The sequence below is a fragment of the Etheostoma cragini genome, chromosome 16 (assembly GCF_013103735.1).
Source record: "Etheostoma cragini isolate CJK2018 chromosome 16, CSU_Ecrag_1.0, whole genome shotgun sequence".
NCBI classification, from domain to species: domain Eukaryota; kingdom Metazoa; phylum Chordata; class Actinopteri; order Perciformes; family Percidae; genus Etheostoma; species Etheostoma cragini.
The window spans coordinates 4,349,916-4,366,964 of record NC_048422.1 but is presented as its reverse complement, the minus strand read 5'-3'; the positions used below and the strand labels follow the sequence as shown (position 1 = coordinate 4,366,964).

Genomic DNA, 17,049 nt, shown 5'->3' with positions numbered 1-17,049 from the left:
GCGGCACTGCACCAAACAACTACCGGCTGTCAACATTCAACACAAATTCGTCGGTGTTAAATACAAGGGACGCGACGCGCTATTTCACTTTGGCTGTCTCTCCACATTACACTTTCGTAGACGAAATGGTTTACTTTCTTTATTTTAACTATTTGCAAGCTATCTATTATAATGGTGCTATTTTGTACTTTCATTGATTCTTTCCTTTTATACAATTACATTGTAGCCTATGTTTATTGTTATAAGGGTGCAGTTTATTTCAGTGTCTGTTCCGTAATACAACACTTCCTTTAGAAATGAAATATAACCTTCATGTGCTATGTTACGTTATCTGCAAGAGCGAGCGGTGTCAACAACTTAAAAAAACAGGAAATGTGTATTATTACGTGCTTTTTTATGCTTTAATTAAATGCCGAATTGATCAAGAATTCATACTTTAACAATAAATATTAAGGTGTCATAATTACGTATCTGGATAAATTAGTAGCCTAAGTAAACATTGAACAGACTTCCGAATGGAGTTGCAGGCCCCGTGTTTCACTAGCGTGCAGCAGCAGTTTTGGGGCATTTAGATGGCGCCAAAGCGCACAAAAACAGAATATTGCTGCTTTAATTCCGTAGCCCTATGAGGTGTAGACTAACTCCATTTCATTGCCGATGCAGTCAGACTTCTCTATCAATCAACTGACGCAACCTGAGTAACGTGCGCACCAGTACGCACTCTCCAACTGGTGCGTTCAAGTAAACTTAGAAAAAGGGGATATATTGATCATATCTAGTAAAGAAGTGTTAACCAAGGGTTAAGCTTCTTTAAGTAGCATAGGTTGTGATGGGGTCCAAGAGACAGGTAGATGGCTTAGCTGAAGAAATCTTTAGCATTTATCGGGGAAGGTTGATAGGAGAAAAGCAGTCCAAAAATTTGTGCACATTCAAAAAATAGCTCATCCCATCTGTGTTCTCTAATGTTTGGAGGAGTCGTGATATTTTGTGAAAAATAAAGTTGTAATAGGCTATTACAAGAATAAAAGCAACAGATGTAAACAGACGCCAGCTACTTCCTATCATATGTTCTGGTCTTTTCCGAAGTTTGTTCCTTTCTGGTCATCTTTTTTTGAAGTCATCTTTAATGGGTGACTGCGCTCAGTGATAAAGCCAATTGCCAATTGGAAGGTTGGAGGTTCAATCCCTGGCCCTGCAGTCCCATGTCAAAGTGTCCTTGGGCGAGACACTGAATCCCAAGTTCCTCCCAATGCTGTGCATCGGTGTGTAAATGTGTGCGAGTGCTAACAATATGGGCTTTGGACTTTTCACAGAAAATAATAAAGCTTATTGCATCCAGGTCACTTTTCTCCTGGTGTCAGACTACTAATTTAGAAATTAACGTGGCAATAACAAAATAATTTATTATCCAAACAAAACCAAGGGGTCCAATAACATCACCTCTGTTGTACTTAAAGGAGCAATCCGGTCGATTACAAAATGTTGCTCTGTTGTTTGCATATTTGGAGTGCTGTCAGTACGGAGAAAAATGAAAACAATCGGTGCTGCCTACACCGTGTTATCCTCCTGCTAGCGTTAGCTCCCAACAGGCTTAAACAGGGCAAGAGAGGAAGTCCCTTCTCAAGGCCATCCAATCTCTGTCTTACCCTCACCTATGATCAAGAAGGTTGGGTCATGACCAAAAGAACAAGATTGAGGGTACAAGCAGCTGAAATGGGTTTCCTCTTGAGGGTGGCTGGAGTCTCCCTTACAGGTATTCCTGAGGAGACTGCAATCTTTTAACATCTGCAGCAAACGGCTCTGGATGTTTTGCCAGTCTGTGCTCACCATTGTCTTCTTCTACACTGTGTTGTGCTGGGGGGGTAGCATATCCAAGAAGGACACCTCCAGGCTGGATAAACTGATCAGGCGGGCCGGCTCTGTGGTTGGCATGAAGCTGGACCCAATGGTGACGGTGGACGGTGGCAGAGCAAAGGACACTGGACAAACTGCTGGACATCAATGTCCAGCAGTCCACCCTCTGCACACTGTCATCAGCAGCCAGAGGAGCCTGTTCAGTGGAAGGCTGCTCTTTCCCAAGTGGCAGACCAGCAGACTCAAGGACTCCTTTGTCCCTCATGCCATCAGACTATAAAACTCCTCACTTGGAGGGAGGAGTAAATAGGGCAGAGAGGACAATACATACAGTGAGGAAAATAAGTATTTGCACAATTTCCTTGCGGGAGTCATCCCAAAAGGATTAATAAAGAGAAGCTCAGTCATCCGTTAGGAGCTTGGAGTAGAGCCGCTGCTCCTTTGCTTCGAACGTTACGTAAGGTTGAGGTGGTTCGGGCATCTGGTAAGGATGCCTCCTGGGCACCTCCCTAGGGAGGTGTTGCAGGCACGTCCAGCTAGGAGGAGGCCCCGGGGAAGACCCAGGACTAGGTTGGTAAAGTTGAGGCTAACACACTTTTCTTTGGGGGGGGGGGGGGGGGGGGGGGGGGGGGGGGCATTTTTTCCATTTATTAGTAATGACAGCGGATAGACAGGAAAGTTGGGAGAGAGATGGGGATGACATGCAGCAAAGGGCCACAGGTTGGACTCGGACCTGGACCGCTGCAAAGGACTCAGCCTACATGGGGCTAGAGGCCGCCCCGAGACTTTTGAGTTGGCTAAATGATATACAAGGAAAAAAGGAGATGGGCATCCACATATTTTATTTGTGTATTATTGTTAGCCATGATAGTCTCATTAGCCATGATATGTAACATTCACATGCTATTGAACAAGTTAGAAATTAGAGGCACAAAGCAAGTGGATTACCATTAAAGTCAAGAAGGTGGGTGGCTATTTCTGGTAAAGCCATTTTGACAACATGCTGATGCTAAAAAAATGTGGTTATCTATTTGACCTTTGTTCATCAAAGATGTACAGCTGGACTTATTACTTTGTGTGGTCACGTCCATTACTGAGGGGCCAACATTTTGAGATTCTAGCACCACAATGCTTTTTAAATCGCCCTTTGAGTCTTTTTAACCTTTCAACCCAGCCTAACAACTAAAATGTACTAATGAAGAATATCTTATTAATTATATGTTTTTCACTTTTTTACACACACACACACACACACACACACACACACACACACACACACACACACACACACACGTCCCATACACATGCCTTATGTATTTAGAGATGTCAGTTGGAAATGATATGCCTTGTTCAAAGGCACATGAATTGAGCAGGATGATGGAGGAACTAAGCTAGAGCAACAATTGTCTTAAAACAGATTCTTAAAACAGCTATGCCGTTTTTTTTGTCCAGTTCATTATGTAAACTTAATTAATATTAAGTCAATAACAACAACACAGTGTATATTTCCTTTTATCTAAAGATTGTGTTTGGCTTCGTTACTAGACTAACCGGATACATTAAGGTATGAGAAGAGATCATATGCTAAACGTGAATGCATCGCCTCGGCAGGTGCATTGAATGATCGAATTTGATTGGTTCTTGCAGCGTCCAATCCAGTCGCCATCTACTGACGTCAGTTTTACGTCGAGCTCCGGTATAACCCAAATCAAATCTTTGACTCCGATTTGTTTCCATTATGGACATAAATACACCGCCAAAGGAGCGCCTGTGAACAGCCTCAGCAATCGTTACATTTCACATTCCACTTTCAGTTTACCTAAGCTAGTGTAACTCCTCCTGAAGCTGTTTCGCTGACTTTCTGGCCCGAAGAAGAGCGTTGGCAGGTGGAGCAGACTTTGACGCTGTGTGACTGTCCAGCACTAAAAACTGACAGCCACCATGTCAGGTTTAACACTACAGGTAAATCTTGTCATATTCGTCAAATGAAGTTTAGTTGTCATGGGAACATTAGGTGCCAACATTACGTCAATAATATTACCCGACGTTCAGAGTCCAGTTTAAATTTTAAAGTTAGGATAAAAACGCTACTTGCTACTTTGCCATAAAGGCTTACTGGATATTCCTGTTTGTCTTGTTTGCCTCTCCTCATAGTTCCTGTCTTTGTGGTTGTCAGACAAATAGGCCACCTCAGAGTTTTAATGTATGAATGTAACGCAAGCTAACTATTTAACGACTCATTTTTAAGCATAGAAAATACGTTAAGAGTTAGCAACCTCCTCGACAGCAGGGCTTAAACCTTATTTTGTTACGTTATTCGACACCCAGTCCCTAATACCTAAGTTATATAAAATATTAACTTTAGGACAACTTGCACTGTGACATTTTGTTGTTGTGCGTCTTGGTGAGAAAAGATGAATTGCCAAGAAAGTTTTAGCCAAGCCTTATTAAAATAAGTCATTTGGTCATTCTGTAGCCTATTACAGATAATGTAATAAAGTAGCCTACGTAAAATGAATACATTTTGAACTACGTGCTATCCATTGTTCACTATGGAATGTCTTTTTAATGGGACCCAGACTAGACACCACATCCAAGAAAAGAACAAAAAGTGTATTGTTTTGATTGGTAGATAATAGCTACCCCTAGCCATGAGAAGATACTAGGTGGGGGGTAAAAAAATCGATACAGCATAATATTACGATATTTTCCCTGGCAATACAGCATTGACACACAGACACCAAGTATATCGATCGGTTATTAGATATGTGTTTGTCTGTTTGACAATCCCATCTTGCCACAATAAAGTTGAAGTAAGATAAACAGAGAAATTTATCTTTTTAGATAAAACAAATGTTGACAAAGTTTCCTTCTGAAGACATAATTCAAAATTAGGAACATTTGGGAAAGTTGGGGAAAAAAGGTAATAATTGCAGAATATTGTTGTAGAATAATGTTTAAATCGCAATAATATTGTATTGTGACGTAAGTATCATAATGATAGTGTGTCGTAAGGACTATGGTGATTTCCAGATAGCAGATACTAATACCCAACACAAAGCTAGCCTACCCAGCAGCTGTTATTTTCCTTGTCAGTAAAGCCAATAACTAGTAGCAGAGGAATGATATGTATCTGGGCTTTGTATACTGGATACTGGTGGCGTAGAGTGATAAAATAAGATTTTATCCAATCTTAAACATATTCATAAAACCTTTAACGATATGTGTGTTCCTATTTAGTTTCTATTCATTTAACTTAAATCGGTTTTGTTATTGCTTACTGTGATATAGCATGTCTTATGTATACAAGTACTGCTATTATTTTTGATAGATTATTTCTCTGATTATTTTCTTAAATGCTTGATAATATAAAAACCAAACAAAAACAATAGGTGCAAATGGAAATTTGCGGGTTCAAACCCTTTTTTCGGCTTCTCAGTGCACTTTTGCTTGTTACAGGTACCTTCATACACTTTGAGATCAAACTGCACATCCTGGGGTCAAACCACTAACCTTCTGAATGTTATAGCTTTTTTCCATTACTCGCCTTTTTTGGTTTTCCGTTGTGAAAAAAAGTACCTGGGACCTGCCAACAGGTACTTTTTTTTTTTTTTTTTCAGTATCACCTCCATTAAGGTTCCAAGTGAGCTGAGGCGATACTAAAAGGTGACTTTAAAACCTGCAGACTACTGATTGGTCGGAGAGAATCGTCACTAATCATTGCGTCATCATTGCTAATGCCTAAACAAACCCGCCATTTTTAAATACTTTAGCTAGCAGTGTTTTTTTTTTTTGCTGCCTCCAGCTTATTTTTAATCGAGCCAAGCCGAGTAAAGTTGGTATTAGCAGTGTTTTTTTTGTGAAAAAATCTTTTGAATTTTTAATAAAAGCACACAATTCCCAACATGAACACATCCTTATCCATCCCTTGCCATCACCACCAAAAATCAAGAAAAGATGACACAGTAACTACTGGATTCAAAACCATTCATCAGACTTGCAACAAAATACAAAATAAACCATAAACCAAATTAACATGTATAAATGACACATAAACTCCACCAGATCAGCATTAGTTGGAGAAGTAATAACCTTGTTTAATCTATTTGTCAGAATTTTTGAACTAATCTTAATTATTTTAGGGGTATTAGGCGGTAATTCTTACAGTCTCCACCTTTTTAAAGAAACAATCAAAGCCTGCCTAAATGTTGGTGGCGATTCTTTTTTTAATCTCTATTTCAGCATGATGGATTTTACTTTATAATTCTTACAGTGCTTTAGCACTATTCCTCTTACAAACTAAAGCATGTTGTAAAAATGTGTATAATGTTTTAAGGCCTCCTCACCCATGAAGATCATACTAAGGACCAATTGATCGCCAAGTATTTTTTTTTTTAGCTCAAACCTAAGCCACTCTATTTTAACTTCAGGTGCCACCTTTACAGAGGTCTAGGCACACCCACGCATGAGCAGATATTACATTATTTCCTATAACACATCCTTTAGCAGAGGGAGCCAGTGATTTGGACATAAAAAAGTCTGTCCTAAAATATGTCTTGTACTACTGTACTATACTACTACTATACTATACTGTATGTCTAGTCTCTCCAAATTAGATGCCCGACCGATAAAGGATTTTTAAGGCAGATACCGATACAAATATTTGGTAATTTAAAAATGTGATACTCCGATATAGCTGCCGATATACTGTATATTTAAAAAAAAAAAAAAACAGAAACACGTAAAAAACTAATGACATGTTATGCTGTAAACCATTTAAATCTGAGCATGCGCAAATCCAATCTGCACTTGACTCACATTGGGGAGTGACAGGGATGTAAGCGCACTCTGGTGGACAAACTATGCAACACCAAAACTAACACTAACAGGGACGTTGTAGAGCGCCCTCTGGTAGACAGACAATGCAACGCCAACACTTATAACATGGTTGACCGTCCGTTTTTATTTTATTTTTAAATATTCATTTATCAGAATAGTTTTTTTTGTCATTATAAATTATTCTGATGAATGAATATTTAAAAAGACTTATTTTTATTTCTAATCGGCCATTATGAATGCTTAGTTTGAGAAATGCCTAATATTGGCCGATGATATCGGTTGGGCTCTACTCCAAATATCAACCAAACTCAAAATCTTACAAATTCTCTGTAATGTGACAGAAGCTCTGAGGGCCCCGTGTGCTGTGACCCCGCTGTAGTCAAGAACTGTATCCATCATCAAATTAAAATTGCCCCCAGGAACAATTTTGTCTTTCCCCTACGACATGTAATTTTTTTATATCTATAAAACATTTTTCCTGATCATCTACATTAGGTGCATATTAGGTATGTGACGAGACACCCTGCTGAGGAGACAAGACATTGGGTTCACAAGATTGAGACAAAAAAGATTTTAACACTTCAAAAAAATTAAGACTGGAACAGTTTTTTTGTTTTTATCCAACCAAAAGTCACAAAATAAACAACGAGCACTGAAAGGTTGGCCACTTACTCAAATGACTGGCTTCCCTCCTGTACTAATAGTTACACTGTTACGTATTTCATATGTATGGTGAGGAAATAGTCTCATCACTCAGAGAACCAAGGTTACAACGTAACCAAGTGTTTTCTGTCAGTAGTTGAGAGTTGTTTTGTACTTGAATTTGTCATTGTACAGCAATCCGCGAGAAATTAAGCTTCATTTATCGTTCAAAGTGATTATGTTCTAAAGCACAAATCCCATCTGGTGTCTCACATTCGTGTCAGTCCTTCCAATAAGAGAGCTGTGAAAAAAGAGTGAGAGAGAGAATGTAGCTATTAGGGCTGTAATCTCCCAGTCGACTAGTCAATATATTGTTTTATTTTACTTGAGGTTAATGAAAAGTATTTTTGACACAATTATAATTCTCTAATGACAGCCAATGTAAAAAATAACCTCTTAATGACATTAAGCTAAATAGTTTGTTAAAGTTTGATAATTGGGCCTGTCATGGCATATTTATGACTTATGCTGGTTATGGTTAATGTCAAGTTGTCATTACAAAGACATTGACAGGTTGTACTGTCTTGCTTAATGTCAAGTTGTTATAACAGAGACATCTCGGACAATGCTAACTTTGCATTAAATGTTTCATAATTTACCAAATGACACTTAAAAAAACAGTCATGAACAATCAGAATGACTTTTGTCATGCTTATGACAGGGCACATGTCATAGTGATGACAGTGTCATTTCAGTCTTATGCACACCCCTTCAAATAAAGCGTTACCAACTCAGTTGATCCTAGTGCTGGCCTTTTTAATGTTGCACCTGCCTAAATTTAAATGTCCCTTTTTAATTTAACATTTTTTTGGAGTCTAGGCTGAGGGTTCTTTTATTGCAAACTTGAATTTCAGTTCCTGAAATCCATATGCAGGGCTCCAGACTACTTTTTTCACTAGGAGCCCAGTGGCCCCCAACTGAAATTGCATTGAAAAACTGAATCTGAATAGTATAGTTTGAAATTGAACTTATTTTTTTTCGAACTGAAATCCAATAAAATATGATCATCAGTGAAAATTAAACTCACATTTCAAATTCAGTTTAATTTCAAGTTACAATTTCAAGTTACTATGACAGACATCCGGGTACTTGAAGGATGAAGGAAGAGCAATCGAGCGCAGATCAATGTGTATCTTTCGCACTCCTAAATCACCCTCAATGCTAAGGTGCGGCTTGGCCAGCTTGTTAAAAAACCAACAATGGCGGACGTAAGCGGAGCAAAGAAGAATTGGAGCGGCATTGTTGACGGGACAAAAATCATTTAAATGTAAGTATCTTTAGTGTTGGTTGTACATCTGTTATAACCATGTGTTACATTAATGTAAAGTTAAACGCTTTAATGCTGGTACAAATTGCTATTAATTCCAAGTTAGATGCATCACAAGCTAATGTAACGCTGAATTTATCACTTAACATTAGGCTGTCAGCTGGTTTGGTCTTATCGGCCATTTGTGTTTTGTAAAGTTTATTGTCCGGTGGCATTTTCATCTTTTTTGATATGCCGTTACCGTATATGCGTAACGTTAGCAGAGATTTAGAAATTGCTGTGTTTATTAGTTGTAGCTGAGGATGGGAGGTAAATCTGCACCTTGTTTACTTTACTAGCAACGTTAAATGGAAGCTAAAATGTATGAGTAGAGTCCCACGTAAAAAGTATAACGTAACGTTACGTTATAGCATTCATAACGGTAAACATTGTTTTCTTGTGTTTGCTGTCTTTTAACAGGGACTAAGAACAGACGGAGGCGGTCACTGAGGATTGAAGCTCCAGCAGCAGGTTGGCCCTGGTTTGCCAACATGGATGAGGCATTATGGCAGTCTGCATTAGTCTGGTGCCCCGATCCCAGAGGACAAACCAGGGCTGTGTGCTGCACCAGAAGGGAGAGATGAGGAAGAGGAGGAGGAGGAGGAGGAGGAGGAGAGAGAAAAGCAAAAGACAAGAGAGCAGGGAGACAGAAGCCAAAGAGAGATGTTGTATAAATTATTTGCTATATTAGAAATTGGCATTCAAAAAATAAAGGCATTAAAATAACTGCTTTGTCTGTGTCTTTAAGTTTTTAGTTGTGTGTGTATAATATAACTTGTTAGGTGTACAACCTCTAAAAAGACATTAACTGATGTTATAATGTTATAATGAACATTATAATATGTGTGTCTTCATTATAACATTTATTCAAACATTACAATATACTGTACACACAAGTATATTCACATTAATATCAATGTGGCAATCAGACACAGCTGCTAAATTATGGTGTTTCTTCCAGACTGCCGACAGAAGGAGAAAGCTTTAGGTTAGTCCAGTAGTTATCCAACCAGCCCTGGTAAGATTAGAATTGTATCCGGGTATATTTAAGCATGAACAAGAAGAACATGAAGATACTTTCTGTAACTTTGTAGTGGTGTAGTTTCTTCATCATGGTCTTAACTGACAACTGTTGACCATTTAACACACTAACACCCACCTTTACTGAGTTAGTGGGTGTTTATCAATGGTGTTGTTATTATGACTTTTCATATGTTGGTTGAAGCTTGTGTGTCTACAGTAGTATTTAACCTTTCTCACAGGCAATTTACTGCATATAATGGGGTAGCTCATTAGTTGGTAGCGTTTACCTTGTAGTTGCCAATCGTAGTTTGCACTGTATTTGTCTTAAAGCTAGAAGCTACTGAGCTAATGTTACATGTTTGCAGCAAATTACCAGCTAATGTAAACCGTTACTGTAAGATTAATGTAATTAAGATTAATTAATGCAATTCTCCTTACCAGTAAGTGTTATGACAATTACAAACATGAACTCTCACAAGTTTTAAATTTATTGACAAGGGATAAATGAGTTCGTGGGATCAGACAAATATGGGGGTTGTGGATGGCCTTGAATGCAAACAGGAGGACTTTGAATTGGATATGGAACTGGATCGGGAGCCAGTGGCACTGTTGGAGGTTGCAGCTGAATTCTGGACCAGTTGAAGTTTATTGAGGGATTTATGAGGGAGACGGAAGAGGAGAGATTTACAGTAATCCAGATGGGAAGTGACATGACTGTGGACACACAAACCTCTGACTCTGAATCATCATCCGACTGTGATACTGTATACTCTGGCACTAGAACACTAGCCGCAGGTTGGAATAACGAGTCAATTTTTTGCTTGCTCAGTGTTCAGATTGTTCAGTAGCAGGTTGGCCTTCAACGTTTAACGTGGGGGGGGGGGGTCAAAACATACTGGTCGCACAGTCTGAGATTTGGTTGCAGTCTGGAGCCCTGATATCTATTTTTGTATGTTTTGTTTGAAGAGTGTGTAAGACTTCAATGTAAGTGATACTGGCATGTATTTGTTGAAAAAAAAAGACAGCCGGCCTACTAACGATCACATAACTTTTTTGTACATTACGTTTTAAGAGTAAACTCATATTTGACTGGAATCGAATCCGGGCGGCTGCCCAATGCTCTGGTTGAGCCCAGTTGTTTCACTGTTAAAGTTCAATAAATGTAACACATTTCCAAAAGTTAATGATTAATTGGGTTAAATATTTGGGATTTCAATATTGACCAAAGTAATTATTTTTTTCCATAATCAAGAAGCCCCAATTACAATATTTTGTTATATTATGTGACACATAAAGAATTATAAAAAATACAACCATTGTGGTTCAGAAATTAAAGCAGTTGTGGTGTGTCTTTTAGCAAGGTCTGGAAGAGGGGGATATTCTCGACCCAGAGTTTCAGCAGCGTTTGGAAGATGCTCGTACTCTGCTCAGGCAGGAGATCCAGCGGGAGTTAAAGATTAAGGAGGCCGCTGAGAGACTACGACGAGCTGTCACTAATCGCAGGAACGCATCCGACGTGGAGGGCCAACTCAAAGCCTCAAACCGCAAGTTGGATAAGTTGCACTGGGAACTGCAGGAGCTCAATGCCAGGTCTATGGCCACAGAGAAAGACAACACCACAGGTAACTAATACATATTCTATGCTGGAGTGCATTTCTTTTGTAATTAACAATATTTCTTTCAACTCGCAACATGAACACATCCACCCCTTAAGTCATCACCACCCCCCCAGACGAAAATCAAGTTGAGAGGACAGAAGACAGAGGACAGTTTGGCAGAAATTCTAATACCTAGGTGAGATCAGAAATTTAGAATCACTTGCTTATTAACCCTCCAAGAAGCTGAATGAAAGAGGGAGGGGTTAAAATCAACATCCCTTCCGACTATCAGTCCATCTGACCTCCAAATCTGGGACCGAAATGGGAGATAGTGAAAAGCCAGTCTCTGCACTTCAGATATTCAGAAGAAGAAAGTTAGGCTATAAAGTTCGGTCCATTTGTTAAACAGGGGTAAAAAGTTCACACAGCTAAAAACTAAAAAACAAGTCAATAGTAAAATATGTAAAAAGATAAATATGTGATTTTCCATTACCCTTTTCCCTTTTTTATACAGTATTTATCAATCCATATTTTACAGAAATAATCTTGAAGCACTCTGATATCTACCTAAAATATTCCTGTTTAAGCAAGTATCAATTTAATGCAAACTTGGATACAAAAATAAACTAATACTGCAAGCAGTTATGATGGGGTCCAAGCCACCTTCGCACGAGTGTCCCCCAACTACCCAGGGAGCACGCAAAAGGGATAACCAAAGCGTAAGGGTGCGGAGGCAAGCTTTAGGAAATGGAGAGTTGTGAGCTGCAAGTTCTATGTTACATTGCCATTGCAAATATTCCATCATTGAGTTAAAATGCCAAAAGTGGTGTATGTTGACTATAGCGCCCCCTAATGGCCAATCTTCACCAAATTTGGGACAGAGCCTCAGAGCGGCATGCCAAACAAGGCTCACACGTTTCATGCTGATATCAATTACTACGTCAGAGAAATTGCATGTTCCATTTACATGCATTGTGTTATGGGTCAAAACACAAACGTTGATTATAGCAATGAAAAATATTAAGAACCAATTGTGTTAAATTAAATCAAACCCATTTCCCCTTTTTGACACCTGTTGACTTAGCAAAAATGGGGAAAGAATTTTATATTTTTATTACATATTAGAGTCAATCATTTTGAAGTGTGCAACCACTTGTCTTCCACAATATTCCTGTGTGTGCGTGTGCATGGGTGTGTGTGTGTGTGTGTCCAATAGTACATTTTTGTAGCTGATTCTGTCCCTGCATTCCTGTAGAAACTGGACAGAGGCTTTGGAATAACTTGACACACAGCAAAACATACTAAATGATGTGCAAAATTAGGTCATGAAGCAGTGCAGTCACTTTATAATGGTATAAAATCATAATCATGCGCATTTTGATCAATATTAAAATCATAAGTAACAAGATTACTCATTGACTTTTGAAAACTATTGCAATTATTGAACTAAGAAACATTGAAACAGTTCAACAAATCAGTGAAAACACTAGGGCTGTACATTTAATTCAATTTGAATCACAATCATGATTTGGGCTTCCCACAATTAAATTTGCAATTGAGCAATATTTTAAATACGTCATTCTGTTCATAGAACGTTCCGCGTTTATTTGCAAAGCCAATCTACCGCTCCGGATACCACTGTCTGATCATGTGCCAGTTACAGTTTTTCCCTGCACCGCGCAGCTTCGTTTCCTCTAGATGTAGACAGTCACAAGGATAGAGTAACATGAGGAAAATTCCACAACAGATAGCAGTCGGTCATTTGTCGGTCACAAGGTTTACCACTTTACCAGTAAACGCAACATTTTGTCCCGTCTGTGTTGTTTTTCAGACAGCAGCAGTGACCAGTGCTAGTTTGTCTGTTAACTCACTGGCCTCTAGGGTGCTAGTTAGTGTCTGTTAGCTCACTGGCCTCTAGGGTGCTAGTTAGTGTCTGTTAGCTCACAGGTCTTTAGTGTGCGACTAACATTTTTACTAGGTCGCACCGGTGCACCTTCCATCTGCTGCTTCTCCACAAACATAGCAATTCAGGTGACCAATTTCGGCTGTAAAGTCGTGCCTGTGTTTGGATCTCTCCTCTTACTCTCCGTGCAACCCCGCCCCCATTCACTCACACACGGCTCCCAGCAACACGAAGAGAGACAGCGCTGGTCAACATTTCTGACATTTGTCTACAGTTTTAATTATGATTAACACAGCTGTATATTGTTAGGCATGAGAGGCAAACCTGTATTTGTACCAGTGTTTACGCTGGTAACTCTGCTATTGGCTGCCACGGCAAAAAACGCAGAAGAAGTTATTGAATGCAACTCACTTCAGTTGGCAAAGTAATAGTGTGTGAGACGGAGCCTACTGAACCGGGGCAAGAGATGTGACCCATGGCCAGAATATCCTAGTTAATAAAAATGCAGCACAGTGACGATGACCTGCCATTTGACCCGTGCTGGACCCATTCACCAGCCTGCGTGCTGGACGCTGGATAATCAGTCTGCCGTCACACTGTGAGTAGGCCTAGCATGCATACATCCCACTCCCCCTCTCTCCCTAGCTCGTTTAATCAGTTATTGTAGAAAACAAGTGAACAAGCTTTCTCCCTAAAAGTAACCCTGAAATTAATTGCGCAATCTTGCTGTGTGAATAAGAATTTCAGACTTCTGTTTCAGAATGTTGTTTATTTCTTTCTTGAGTAATGATCGTTCTAAAGCTATCTGTTCAGTAGAATTAGTTTGTAACCTGTGTGTGTATCTTAATTTGTAATATTATTTGATTGTACCACAACTCCCTTTTTATTAAATTTTTTTATAAAATAAAGCAAGAAAGTTTTCAGACACTGGAAAAAACTGGTAAGAGCCAGAAGGCGGTTTAAAAAAAACTAAAAAAACTCAGAGAGGCAGAGACGCAACGCGAGTCGCAATCTACCAAGTACCACGTCTGATCAAACCCCAGGTTTACCAGAAATCTACTGGTTACTAAGTAAGTACTAGTCCGAACCAAAGTAAAAAACAAACCTGAAGCTGAAGAAACCCTAAATGTTAACGGAAACGACCAGCAAACCTGAGTGACTGAGGGAGAGAGCTGTTCACTTCTCTGTGTTTTGAGTGTGTGTGAGTAAGCAGAGCCGGCCGGACACAACAACAGAAGGAATCTGTATGTGTGTAGGGAAGGAGCGCTGGGACTAGCCTATCACAGAATAGTGTAGGGGAGGGGCGCTGTGACTAGCCTATCACAGAACACAGACTTAGTCCGCTACCCAATGAGGAGTTTTATTCAATCAGAGTACTGATATTGACTTGTGTTACTCGTATAATGCTTGTACTCGGCAAAAGTGCTTTATCCGTACTGGATACTCGTTTCAGCCAAGTATCCGGTTCATCCCTAGTATTGCTCCTAAAAAAAAAGTATTTTTTCATATCCCACAATACCCTGGGGTCTTCTACATAGACAACATTAATTTCTGCAATTATCCTGAATTCAGCAATAAACTGAGTGATAAAGGATACATTTTTCAGTAAAGCAGTATTGAATTGCCATCTAACTGCACATTGAGTTAGCTGGCCAATGGTGGCGGCGAAAAGGGCGCCTTCATGGTCAGATAGAATTAACACATTTCTTGTCAACAGAAACAAAAAGAACAAAACAGCAAGCACATTGTGAAGGAAACTCTTTCCTGGGAATGGCCCAGCTAATGTGTGGAGATTAGGCCATATTAAACTAGGTTGCCATAGCATTCAGAAACACAGTCTCTGTAATCACATGAGGCAACAGTGTGATGAAATCAGGACACATTAAAAGAACAAGTCAAACCACACCCTTCATCAGGCAGTTGTTTCAGTCCTGATCCTCAACCAAGGCACCCTAGATTCCAAAGCGCCAGCTCTCCCCACCGCAGCAGGAGGACAGGGCGCAGCCCGGTTCACATAATCCTCAGCATCCCCGGCGGAGGTGAATGCTCTATACTGGATGCCTTCCCTGATCTTCAGGGTTGCTGGATAAAGCAGGAAAAAATCTAGACCCTTGACCAGTGCTGAATCCATGGCCTGACAAAAAGCCTGGCGTCTTTTTCAATACATAAAAAAACAGCAAGTGACTGGTAGTGCTATTCTTCTTTGGCCTATCACTGTAAATCTGGTGGGCTCTCATAATCTCTATCTGGACATCTGCTAGATTCGGGAGCCACTCAAGCAGCGAGCGTGAGAGATACTGGATAGCATTAGCACCTTCTAGCCCCTCTTTCAGCCTGACAATGCGGATGTTATATCTTTGGTTTCTGTCCTCCATGTCTGCTAGCTTCTCCTCCATCTTCCAAAAAGCGTGGCCATGGCTGTCCAGAATACTTGAGTTGGTTTTCCACTGTGGTTTTAAGGTTGTTCATGGCTGATCTGAGGGAACCAAAGCTTGCCATCAGAGATGCTAGTTGAGCATGGATAGCAGTTAGCTTCTTCTCATAATCATTGATCCCCACCTGTTAAATCGGAGACTGGATCTGAGAAAAGCGTGGCTCGAGGTAACTTTTCTGTTTCGCCAGTACAGCCTCTGCAGTAGTGTCAGTATCGCTGCGCTTTGCTTTGCCATTCCGCCTTAAGTAACTATAACGAGCATACGGTGGTAGAATACCGGAGTAGGAACAATATAAAACAACTACTTGGCAAAGTTGGGCTAGGAGCTTCGCCTCAAGCTTCCATCTCCGTTCAGCCGATCACGTGACTCCTCTGAGCAGATTTCTGTCAAACAACTGAGATTTGGTTTAAAACTTAAAGACAACTTATTAAAATCTTAGGTTTTATACAGGCTTAAGTCCATAATACAGTTAATTGATACAGGCATTGAGAACGGGAACTGAGAATGATTAGCTCTGTTAGCGGTTAGCTCCGGACAGCATTATTATAAAGACGAGTGGACGAGAGGAGGACAGGGTGACAAACCTGACTCAGCAAAATTAAATTCGAGAGCTTTCGCAGCAGTGTGGCAGCAAAGTTTTTCTTTTTTTATTTTTACAGTTAATCAGGACAGTTAATCCCACTGTAAGACCACCATCACCATGCTACTACTAACGGTCTCCTCTGAGCCTAAAGTATAGTGTTGACGCTGTCATGCACGCGGCATCAGACTTCACAAGAGGGAAGGGCTGGAGGCCACTGATCTGTGTTTGCTGTAAAAAAAAAAAAAATACACTGTTGATTGTAGTAGAGCCTATGTATGGGAACCACTGCTGTCTTTTCGCAAAGTGGTATCCGCAGATGCTTCTCTAAGGGTGTGGGTGGCTTTGTGCAACAGTGCAGCAGTGAGAGGGTTCTAGCAGCCATTACCACCTGGAGCTATTAGCTTTTTGGGCTTTAAAGCAATTTTGTCCAGTTCTAACTGGTCAGGATGTTCTGATCATGACCTAAAATACAATGGTGGTTTCCTACATAAACAGACAGGGAGGGAAGCAAACGGGTCCAGTGCAGTTGCACCCAGTGGTACCTCCTCACGTTAACCACGTCCTCTCAGGTTTCACCATTGCCTCCCTATTTTTGCTTGTGTACTTTTAACATTACATTTTTTTCCCAAAGAAGACAGTTACGCCCCCGTCCCTTGTCTTTTGCGTTATTGGTTAATATATTTTGCGTTTAAACTGCAGTCCAAATTCAAAATACGGAAGACTGTCGTCTCCCCCGGCCCTCCACCCCAGACTCGAAGTTTACAGAGGCTGTCAGGTTGAGAACGCCGCTAGATGCTAGTCTCACA

General features: G+C 40.1%; 1 protein-coding gene across 2 annotated transcripts in view; it reads left to right on the top strand.

The window, feature by feature from the left end:
- The first annotated feature begins 3,529 nt into the window (after positions 1-3,529).
- Positions 3,530-17,049, top strand: part of pkn3 (protein kinase N3) — a 56,057-nt gene continuing 42,537 nt past the window's right edge. For both annotated transcript variants that reach the window (XM_034895511.1, XM_034895509.1), the window contains exons 1-2: positions 3,530-3,816; positions 11,082-11,346. In XM_034895511.1, coding sequence (XP_034751402.1) covers positions 3,796-3,816; positions 11,082-11,346 — 286 coding nt within the window. In that variant the 5' untranslated portion in view covers positions 3,530-3,795. The remainder of the gene's footprint in view (positions 3,817-11,081; positions 11,347-17,049) is intronic.